We start from the raw sequence: 11,249 nt of genomic DNA, 5'->3' as shown, positions 1-11,249 counted from the left end.
TTGGGGGTTTCTTTCATTCTCAGCTTCTCAGCCACACTGTTCTCAGGAACAGAACCCTATTTGAAAAAGTAGTGTTGTCATGGGGTTGACGTTCCTTGTCAAGTTTAACAGCAGTGGTCCAGCAATGATTTAGGTTGTGCACTGTGGTACACATCTGACATGTCTACTTTTATATGCTAGTGTAGTAATGGCCACATATAAATTACATCAAAATAAATGAGTTAAATTAATGTTATGGGGCTCCCTGTTTCTTATGAACTATATTAACTGAATGTGAGGGGATTTAAGTATCATAAAACCACTTTAAAGTATGTAAAACAGTAAATTCAATTTTTAACAAGATTGTAATTTTGCTACACACACCTCAACCTGCTACCAAGGGCACATGCCTTTCCCCCTGCATTGGTTCTGTGTACAATTTGTGCTTGTTAACTCAAGCTTGTCAGATGGGCTTTTAAAAAGGTCTTGTTTTGCAGGTTGGCTCTCCCAATCTGACCAAAGGGGTGCCCATTATGGAGCCATTTAGAACAACCCTTACTACTTACGTCAGTCAGGAAAAGGGGACAGGGGTTTGTTTGCACTTTCCAGGTCAGCTGGAGCCCTTGGAGTTCCTCCTCAGTACCTTAAAAGTCTCCCCTAGCTTCACTACTTGAGCCTACACAGGTGAAGGCACTTATCGCCTGACTGGTGGGGGGGAGGGCACTGTTTCCCTTTGCACAGAAAACATCCATTGAACCCAGAAAACCCAGGTAGATCAACTGAGGCTGAGAACACACCATATATTTAAAACATACCCTCCAGTACTACACCAAAGAATCCTGGGAACTGTAACTTACCCTCACAAAACTACAATTCCCATCACCCTTAAGCTACAGCTCCCACAGTTCTTGCTGGGGTGGGGGTGCTGCAAACGGGCTTTAAATTAAATGTATGGCATGGACAACGACCTGAGTCACTCTCAGGGGAGAGTGGGTATTGAATCAGAGGAGGGTAGGTGGGTGAGCGGCTGCATGTAGCCACCCGCCCCCCCCCCCAATCCAGACAACTCTGCTCCCCAGCCAAATACCGGCTGCAGATACGACGGTCCCCCTTGGAGCTCCATTCTGCCTCAGGAAGCCGCGGTTCCCCACAGAGCTGTTGCCACCAGCAGGGGAGCCAGGCTCGGGTGGGGGCCCGGCCGCCCCGGTATTGTTCGCCCTTCCCCGGGATGCACTGCTTGGTCACACACACTTACCAGGGCGCCTCACTATCGAGGGGACGGCAATTCTTAATTTACCGCTACTTCCCCCTCCCGCTCGAGCGAAGGAGGCCGCTTAGGCCCACCCGACCACCCGCTTCCAGTTCTTTCTCCTTAGGTGCCGCGTCCAACTGCGGGCCCCGCCTACGAAAAGGCAAAAAAAGCCTTGTCCATTTTCTATCGAGTGGGCGGCCCAGGGACTCCTCGGCAAAGTCCCCGCTTGTAGACTTGCCTCCGAGTCCAAGCGAGGCCTTTCCTCTTTCCTCAACCCAGCTGGGCCTCGTCCACCACCCACCTGCCAAATCACTGACTGACTGGGCAAACAAAAAAGCCAGGGGCTCAAAGTTAAGGGAGGCGTTTCCGTTGAAAGAAGCGCTCGCGCGCTCGCTTACCCCCTTCGGCCCGTTGCCTTTCACGCACGCACGCGCGGTGACGTCGGGGCGCGGAAGTGGGCGAGGCCGTTTGGAATTTTGGCGCGAGAGCGCAAACTGGGCGTTGAGGGGATTGGCGCGCGCGCGCGCCGGGCAGGGACACACACCTGAGGAAAGGAAGGGGGAGAAAAAAAGGGCTGCCTCATTCGGGAACTCTCGGACGGACGGAACAAAGCGATTCCCTCGCTCGCTCGCTCGAATGTACGCACGAGCCCTTGCTCTCCGGGGCTCCGAGGAAATTTAAAATTATAAAGAGGAAGGAGAAGAGAGGTAAGGCGCGCCGGTGCTTTTGTGTTTCCTGACTGGCAGGAGCGGGTGTGGCGTTGATGTCGCCAACTACGGGCAGGGGAAAGGGGCGCGCGCGCCGCACCTGAGGTGAATTTTGGGGAAGGGCAGAGGCGGTGACTGGGGGAACAGGGCCCTTCTCCGTGAAGGAGGGGGCGAGGCTGCCGGTGGTGGGTTACCGTGGGTATATATCATTGTTAGAATGCCTAAACGTCGTATTGATTTCTATCCTGCCATTTCCCCTGACAGGGACTCGAGGAGGCTTACAGAGGGAATAGGAAGCAGCCGAAATGTTGGGGGGGGGGAGGGAAGGACGATTAAAAAGCAAGTAAAAACATGGATAGAGCCGTGATAGGCCTGGCCTGGGGGAAAGGAAGCTGAGGGGTTGGGGTCGGAAGGGGTTTATTCTAGCCAGGGTCATACTTCCAAGATGTTTTAGAGCCTCGTTTGGGGGGGGGGGAGTGTGTGGACAGATTGTGCCCAAGGCTTCGTGGAAAGTGTTGTGTTTTTTGAGGGGAGTTATTTGAGGGTGTCCTGGGAGGTGGTCCCAAGCATAAGAGGAGGGTCGGAGGCAGCAGGGCTTCTGAATGCCAGTGAATGGGAATCACAAGGTGCTCGAATCCTGCTCCTTGCGGGGGGGGGGGGGGTTTCCCACAGGCATTGGGTGGCCACTGGGAAGACAGGATGCTGGATTAGATGGGCCAATGGCCTGATGCAGCAGGGCTCTTCTTGTGTTTCTATAAGGAGCAGGAGAACTTTAGAGGGTTGAGAGTGATGGAGCTGGAGGGGCGAGGATGTCTCTTCCACAGCTGACATAAGTCAAGCCCAGTTGGGGACAGCTGAGCTCTTCTTTTAGTGGTTTTGTTGGTGGTGGTAAAATCAGAACAAGGCAAATTCCTGGAGGAATTCTCTAGTTGTCTGTCATTTTTAATCCTACTCTTTTCTCAAGGAGTTCAGGGTACATAGCTCTTCTTCTTTCTCATCTCCATTCTGTTTTATTCTAGCCACAGCCCTGTAAGAGAGTTCAGGCTCAAAGACTGGCCTGAGATCACCCAGTGAATTTCATGTGTGGATTTGAGCTTAGCTCCAGGGGCTCTTAAGTCAGATGTGATGTGGACACCAAATAGGCATCTGGTAGCTAAATGGAACCTCCATTTTTAGAGGCAGTGTACCTGTGAGTAGATAAATAGGTACCGCTCCGGCGGGAAGGTAAACGGCGTTTCCGTACACTGCTCTGGTTTGCCAAAAGTGGCTTAGTCATGCTGGCCACATGACCCGGAAGCTGTACTCCGGCTCCCTCGGCCAGTAATGTGAGATGAGTGCCGCAACCCCAGAGTCGTCCGCGACTGGACCTAATGGTCAGGGGTCCCTTTACCTGTGAGTATAATGTGTTTCTAGAGACAAACAGGAAATGGTCATCACCCTCATGACAAGGTTGTGACCTGGCTGTCTGGTGTTGGAAACAGAATATTTATTCTGATCTGTTTGGCCTCCTGTTGTGTATTACCATCTCTGGTTTGTCTACCTCCTAGGTTTATTGTCAGGATAAAGGAAAGAGGAAAAAAACCCACACATGCTTTGCTAAAGGGTTAGAAATATAGCAATATTTTTATGTAGTGCCCTATTTATTTAGAAGATGCACAGGGCAATCTTAATTTTAATGTAAATCTCTCGGTGTTCAGTATGGCTTCCTCAAAGGAAATTATGTATAGGTTTATATCCAACTGCTGTGCTGTTCACATAGACATTTAAGCAGCTTATGATAGATAATGCAAATATGAATTCCTTGTGTGAATCGATACTTTGAAACTCTTCATGTCTTCCTGTTAGTGCTCCACTTAATGTTTTTTTCTTTGTGATTGCTGACTGCTTTGTTTGTTTTCCTTTGAGTGCCTCTAAAGATTCTGATCCCAGACTTGTCAGTTTCATCTGACTGTCACATGATTTATCAGGAATCACTAAGGCCATAACAAACTCCATCACAATTACTGATGGTTCCAGGACAGTTGCAGTAGATGGATGAAAGGCATCTTAACCTAAAATGCGTCCCAAATGGCCAGAGCCTGGAGACAGCAGCCCACAGGGCATTGATCTTCTAAGATGGAATTCTAGTGGCTGATTGGGAGGCATGAGTTATTGAAGCCTCTGCCTGATAGAACCTTAAAATGGGTGGTTGTTTTTGTTCTTGCAAAAGACAAAAATAAACACGTCCCTTCCTGCTGTGAATACAAGCTACGAAGGTACAGAAAGATACAGCTCTGGGCTTGTGGTCCCAGAACAGGAATGTAGAAATGAATAGTGGGAGTTAGAATGCTTTTCAGGTTCCAGGGCTTCTGAACATCATTGTTGCATATAGTGAAAGACTGTTTTTAAACTGAATGTATCCTACTGTTCTTGCAGTTTATCCTTTGGGCTATGCATGTGGGGAGGCTTCTTTCCCCATCACTTGAGACTCAAGTATCAGTCCCTTCAGGTCAGCAAACTGAAAATATTTACCTTTTTCTTGGTTAGGTAAAGGTAAAGGGACCCCTGACAGTTAAGTCCAGTCGCGGACGACTCTGGGGTTGCGGCATTGATCTCGCTTAACTGGCCAAGGGAGCCAGCGTACAGCTTCCAGGTCATGTGGCCAGCATGACTAAGCCGCTTCTGGCGACCCAGAGCAGCAAACGGAAACGCCGTTTACCTTCCCGCCGAGTGGTACCTATTTATCTACTTGCACTTCATGCTTTCAAACTGCTAGGTTGGCAGGAGCAGGGACTGAGCAATGGGAGCTTACCCTGTTGCGGGGATTCGAACTGCTGACCTTCTGATAGGCAAGCCCTAGGCTCTGTGGTTTAGACCTTAAAGTTCTTGGTTAGGGAACTTTAAATGTGCCTTAGCAGCCCAACACCAAAGACTCGCTGACTGCAACTTTGGATCATTGAGGAAATGATAATGTAATTTCAATAACTATGCATTCTGCTTTCAGACATGCCACTACCTCTTGACTATGGAGGGGCTGAGTCCCAGATGAGTCACACTCCTCTTCCAGTGCCTGCCTTCTTCCGGGAAGCAGAATGCAGTTTTTCACTCAAGAGAGCCCGTAAGCCACTGAGCTATACCCTCCCACCACGCCCACGCCCCAAGAGTTCACTCACTGTGAGCAGGATTTTCTCTGACCGCCGGCAGCAACCGTGGACCAAGCTTCAGCCACACAGTGTTTCCTTCCATGGTGCACAGAGGAAACAGACACCCCTGCATAGTCACCTGTATGATGCTTCCAAGAGAGAGCTGTTTTTCAGGCAATGTTTCCAGCAGCTAAGCCGTCTTGGCAGAGGATCTTTTGGTGAAGTGTACAAGGTAAGGCAGTAGCAGACGGGCTACTAATCTCTTGGGACACATCTACACTAGCCATTTAAAATACATTGCTTCCCCAAAATATTCCCAGGAACTATAGTTTGTTAAGTGTACTGTGAAATGCAGCTCTGTGAGATGAATTTCAGTTCCGAGAATTCTTTGCAGGAAGCCATGCTCTTTAAATATAAGGTATGGACACAGTTTGTGTGGAAGAAATGACTTCACGCAAGGCATAATTAAGATTCCCCCCCCCCCCCACAGTATGTGTTGATGACCACTGGTTAGATGGCTTTGAAAATGAATTAGACAAACACATGGAAGATGTTCAGATGTGGTGACTGTGGCAGAGGGCTGTTACTACCATGCCCTGCTTGTGGGCTTCCAGGAGGAATCTGGCAGGCCACACTGTAGGAAGTGGGGTGCTGACTACAGTGCATTGTCTTAAATACACAGTCCCACACTTTGGGTGCCTCCAGATTTTGTGACAAGAATTTAAGAGCATGCTACATTAGGTTTGTGCAGTTAAAGGGCTCTGTCCCCTTAGTGCAACAAATCCACTTTAAAAAAGAATCTTGCTTTTTGCAATTTAGAAAGTGATAGGAGAATGCATTGAAGAGTGCAGGATGAACAAATGACTAACAGAATGATGTATAAACACCCCACAAGTAAATCAGGATGAATGCAGAATGAATGTTAATTGTGCAGGCTTTGTTCTTATTTGTTTGCTGGGTGATTTTATGACAATATGACATGAATATAATTTCTCATCACAGAATCTGGATGTTCATGGCAAGCTTACCACTCAGAGTTCCTGAACACCCTTTGTGCCGGGAGTTCTTGCATGGAAGAGCCAGGATCCTCTTCAGTCTGCAGATGTAATAACTTGTTTCATCTTCCCTACAGGTGCGCTGTAGGGAAGATGGACAGCTATATGCTGTGAAGCGTTCTGTGGAGCCATTCCGAGGTGAGACTGATAGGCAGCGCAAACTGGCTGAGGTGCGCAAGCATGAGCGCGTGGGGCACCATCCCAACTGTGTGAGCTTCGTACAGGCCTGGGAAGAGCGTGGACAGCTCTACATACAGACGGAGTTGTGCCCAAGCAACCTGTTGCAGTACTGTGAGGAGTATGGACCACTGCCCGAATGGCAAGTGCGAGCGTTCCTCTGGGACTTACTGCAGGGACTGCGTCACTTACATGACCGCAACCTTTTACACATGGATGTCAAGCCAGCTAACATCTTCCTCTCGTCCAGCAATGTCTGCAAGCTAGGTGACTTTGGGCTTATGCTGGAGCTGGACTCTAGGGATCTGAATGATGCTCAAGAAGGCGATCCCCGCTACATGGCACCTGAGCTGCTCCGTGGGGAATACACCAAGGCTGCTGACATCTTCAGGTGTGGGATGAGATGGGAAGTAGGGATGCTAATTTTTCTAGTGCCTGAGATAGCCAGCAGCTTCACAGTTGTGGCTTTTGCTCCCCTGCCTCAAAATTTAACTTGTTGCAGGGTTCAACTTAGCGCTGCAGATAAGCAATGCTGTGCTGCTCCTCTTACTTCATCTGTGTGCTTCTGTCCTTCCAGCCTGGGCATAACCATCTTAGAGATTGCTTGCAATATGGAGCTTCCTAATGGAGGTGAAGGTTGGCAACAACTGAGACAGGGCTATATGCCCCCTGAGTTCACTGCAGGTGAGCAGAAACGGGGAAAATTTCTGCATGCAGCACTTGCCAATGCCAACTCAACCACTAATCCTCATGGAAGGAGGCAAAGTGGCTGTCAAAACTAGGAGGGTCTGGGAAAAGAGCTGGTGGCATGGGAAATTCAATATATTGCAGAAAGCAAAGTAAGCAGTGGAATATTCTTGCCCTTCCCAGATCTCTCTGCTGAGCTGCGGAATCTCCTAGTTGCCATGTTGGAACCCAACCATCTGCTCCGGCCCTCGGTGGAGACGCTGCTTGGTTCCAGCCTCATGCAGAAGACAGAGAGGTGGCGTAAGCTGATGCTGCTGGCACAATCTGGGATCCAGCAAGGAGTTTCCATGTGCAAGGTGATCAAGGCCCTGGCCATAGATCCTCACAATGCTAATCTGCAGATCTCCTTGAGCGCACTCTCCACAGCACTACCAAAATCATCCTCTTCCTAGAACTATGCCACTGCTTTGCACCCCTTTGTTGTTCTGGACAAAGGCATCCTTATCAGAAAACAGCCTATCAGTTATTTATGGGTGAATCACACTAAGCTAGTTCCATGTGTTGCTCAGCCTAAATGCCTTTCTTTGGGGGGGGGGTATGCTGGCCTAGTTGAGGTTATGTCTTTGTTTTGTGTTGTTTTATGTACCCAGTTGCGAGAGCCGCACTGACAGCAAAGGGCTGGTGACCTTTTCTGATACCCTGGCCTCCAGTTTGTAGTAGGGAGGGAGAGTATCCTATTGCCAGATTTGGGAAGTGCCTCATGCCAGCATGCTTTGCCCCTTAAATTCCTTTCTTACGGCATTTCCTGGCACTTGGCATGGGGTTCCATTGCGCCAGAAGCGGTTTAGTCATGCTAGCCACATGACCCAGAAAGCTGTCTGTGGACAAACACCCGCTCCCTTGGCCTGAAAAGCAAGAGGAGCCAGCTTGGTGTAGTGGTCAAGAGCGGTGGACTCGTAATCTGCTGAACTGGGCTTGCTTCCCCACTCCTCCACATGCAGCTGCTGGGTGACCTTGGGCTAGTCACACTTCTCTGAAGCCTCTCAGCCTCACTCACCTCACAGAGTGTTTGTTGTAGGGAAGGAAGGGAAAAGAGATTGTTAGTCGCTTTGAGACTCCTTAAGGGGAGTGAAAGGCAGGGTATCAAGTCCAAACTCTTCTTCTTCTTCTTCACCCCATAGTCACCTTTGAATGGACTTAACTGTCCAGGGGTCCTTTACCTTTATCTTCATGCCAGCATGTTATTGCTCCATTGATGGCTTTCTTAATGTGTGAATTCTCCCCATCTGTTTATTTCAGATCCTCTTCAGGTTCATGCAGTGGCTCTGGGGGTATGTGAGCAGCCCGGTTCACTGGCTACTGTTTTGGCATCGGAATGTTCCAGTCACACCCCCAAATTCGCCCTTTGTCCTTCCCCCAGAAGACAGCAGCCTCTCTAGTGGTTGGGGTGAGGAAGAAGAGGACACTGAAGAGAGCCTTGGTGAGGATGTCTTTGAACTAACGGAGACAGCTGGGCGTCATAACCGCACTTGCCCTGAGCTGCAGTCTTCTGACAAGTAAGTAGACGGAGAAGAAGATAGGACCTCTCCTACTTTCAGATAGTAACAGGTTGGAAGTAGAGAGCACATGTGAGCAAGGTGCCCCTCCCCATCAGAGAAAACAGTGTGGTAGTCCAATCCAGATTTCTGAAGCAAGTGATCTGTCTGTCTGGGAAGGCTAATATACATCCTCTTAAATATCCAGGATTGCTAGCCAGTCTGACCTGGGCCAGGGAGGGCGCAATTAGTTAGATCTGTAATGTGAAGCAAATTCCATTCACTATTCTCTTGAGAAAATGTTTGTTCTCCTACTTAACCCTAACCAGTGTCCTATCAAGTTTTTGCAATCTCTGAAGTGGAAGAAAGGAGTAACGATTCTTCCTGATGCCAATTTATGGCATTCATAAATCTAACCAGCTCCTTTTCAAGAGTTGTGGTGTATTGCCCATGTGACAGCTTGCTTTATTGTCTTTATCCTCAATTCTTAGAAAGCTACTTTGAGTCCTTCAGTTTGTATTGTATGAAAGGGCAGTTGATTATCAGTTATTCCTACAGGTTTGGGTTTTTTTTTAAATCTAAATTTGGTTTGTTACACAGTGCCAATCCCTCTGATGTTCTGTAGCGCAATCATGTCCTCCCCATCAGCCTTTTTTTAAAGCTAGACTAAACAGGCCAAACTCTCAATCTCCTTTCCTAAAATAATGAACACCCCCGAATCCTTCAGGTGCTTTTCTTTGCCCCAGCTTAGGCATAAGGCTCACCTTATCAACAGCAGGTGGCCAAGAAAGATACTATTTTTTCTATTAAGCATGGGAAGAATGGTTCCTGTTATGCATGTAGAGAGAAAATGAGTCACTGGCTGAAGCCTCTAAGGTAGGAGAGCAAGTGGCTGTCCAGTTTCCCTTCTGAATGTGAGCCACTGCAGGTTGTCTGTTCAAGCACATGTTCGCACTCTTTCACTACAGGAAGCTAGTCTGTATTCCCCACCACCACCTGTCACACTTCTGAATTCTGTTTGACTCCTACTAGCCTGATATTAAAATGAATGCTTGAAAGCATAGGTAACTTCAGATTGCTGCTTCCCTTCCAGACAGCCTGGTTCTCCTCTGCTGAACATCTGCCCTTGTGCAGGAAACACCTCCACTCCACGGCACCCCTCACCCCAGCAAACTCGTGGCAGGAAGAACAGGTGAGCTGATGGTCAAGGGGTAGCTGTAGGGGAGACAGCAGCAGAGCTGCTTGAGGTTTTTCGACAACTCCTTGTGGTCCCTTGCAATTCTATGATTCTGCATGTAAGCAGAGGGTTCAGAGTATGTGCACACTTGTTAATGACTCAATAAGTGAATAACCTTTAACTTCTCAAAAGGTATCTTCCCCCCTTGGCACTGTAGAGGGCGCAATGGTTTGAACCATGCATATTTATCAGAATATTTTGCTGCGAAGTTGTGACCTGAGGAGTATGTTGTCTTTCCCAGTGCTGAACTATATCGCAGATAGGAGATCCTGATGCAGTACCCAACACTTTATTTTTATCACCTGTCTTTTTCTGTTTGGTCACTCACAGGTCTTTGGTACGCCAAGGCAGCCCTAACCTCAGCCACATCAGCCCAGAGTCCCCCTGTAGCAGACATGACACACCAAGCTCTCTGAATGTGAACAGCTTGCGCCGCACACTAGCTTTTGAAGATGAGGATGAATGGGAGTCATTTGTTCCCAAGTGCTCAAAGCAGGGCTCTACTTTTGAGCCAAAAAACCTGCTGAGCTTGTTTGAAGACTCCATGGCATCTGAGCAAAAGTGCCAGAGCTGAGAGGAACTTCTTTACTTACTGGCTTGCATAGACCCTTACTGGGTGCAGGGAGGAGCCCCTCCCTTTGATATTACACACTTGGCCAGTATGCTCAGTGGGCTGGGCTGTGACATAGAGCTAAGTTTAGCAAAGGGGAGGCAGGATTTCTAGGGTTGCTTCCCTATGCATAACTTCTCTGCTTGAGCCCGATGGTGATGCATCTTCTTGTATTCCAAAATTTATACTGGTATCTGCTGGCAGGCAGTGGAAAATAGGGTGTACTGTCAGAGGTCACTTGAGGGGGAAACTGATCTCTCTTTTATATGGGGAATGAGGGTGGAATCTATATTTTCTTTTAAAGTTTTGTCTTCTAATATTTGTGTGCCAGGAATGTGTTGCCATTTGTGGGAACTGGCTTGGGGAATGCGGAATATAAACTCCCTTTCGTACTAGGGTTTTGCAAAGGTGGCAGCTGTAAGATGACAATAAAAGCATTTTCAACTTTCCCTTGAATTTTGTGTTTTTTGTGACTTGAAATATTAATAAAGTTAGAACTCCATTCTGACAAAAGAACAGTGAGAGATGAAGTTGCAAATTGCCACACAAGGAAATTGTACCATTATAAAAGTACAGGCTGTTTTTTTGCTGAAGCCTCAGAGAGCAGCTGAATAGAGTAAATAGTGGCTGTGAGCTGGACACGTCTTGAAGATAAACTTTAGAATCTTGCTTGTTCACAGTATCTAGTGCAGGGGGTTAACCTTTTTGGGACTGCAGGGACATTTGGAATGAGTGCTACAGACACAACTCCCCCCCCCCAAGACAGAAAGCACCCAAAAGTATTCTTTTCAAAGTCATCTGTGAAAGTTGGATCCAATAGTAATAAAACAGATCTCTGCAAAAACCAATATTGAATTAAAACTTAGAGGAGTAAAAACACACAGATCC

General features: G+C 47.9%; 1 protein-coding gene across 2 annotated transcripts; it reads left to right on the top strand.

Annotated features, from left to right (window-relative positions):
• Nucleotides 1-1,825: 1,825 nt before the first annotated feature.
• On the top strand, nt 1,826-10,817 carry PKMYT1 (protein kinase, membrane associated tyrosine/threonine 1). Of its 2 annotated transcripts, XM_033171123.1 has the most exons (9): nt 1,826-1,938; nt 4,354-4,426; nt 4,922-5,292; nt 6,193-6,683; nt 6,870-6,976; nt 7,163-7,335; nt 8,279-8,535; nt 9,608-9,706; nt 10,082-10,817. In XM_033171123.1, exons 2-9 carry the CDS (start codon nt 4,369-4,371, stop codon nt 10,323-10,325), a joined length of 1,800 nt encoding a protein of 599 aa, XP_033027014.1. In that variant the 5' UTR covers nt 1,826-1,938; nt 4,354-4,368; the 3' UTR covers nt 10,326-10,817. The 2 variants fall into 2 exon arrangements, with proteins under 2 accessions (XP_033027014.1, XP_033027015.1); XM_033171124.1 differs by lacking the exon at nt 4,354-4,426 and having other exon boundaries at nt 1,827-1,938.
• The last annotated feature ends 432 nt before the right edge of the window (nt 10,818-11,249 follow it).

This window comes from Lacerta agilis, chromosome 14, assembly GCF_009819535.1.
Source record: "Lacerta agilis isolate rLacAgi1 chromosome 14, rLacAgi1.pri, whole genome shotgun sequence".
NCBI lineage: Eukaryota > Metazoa > Chordata > Lepidosauria > Squamata > Lacertidae > Lacerta > Lacerta agilis.
The sequence above is the reverse complement of the archived record's forward strand: the minus strand, read 5'-3'. Positions and strand labels throughout refer to the sequence as shown.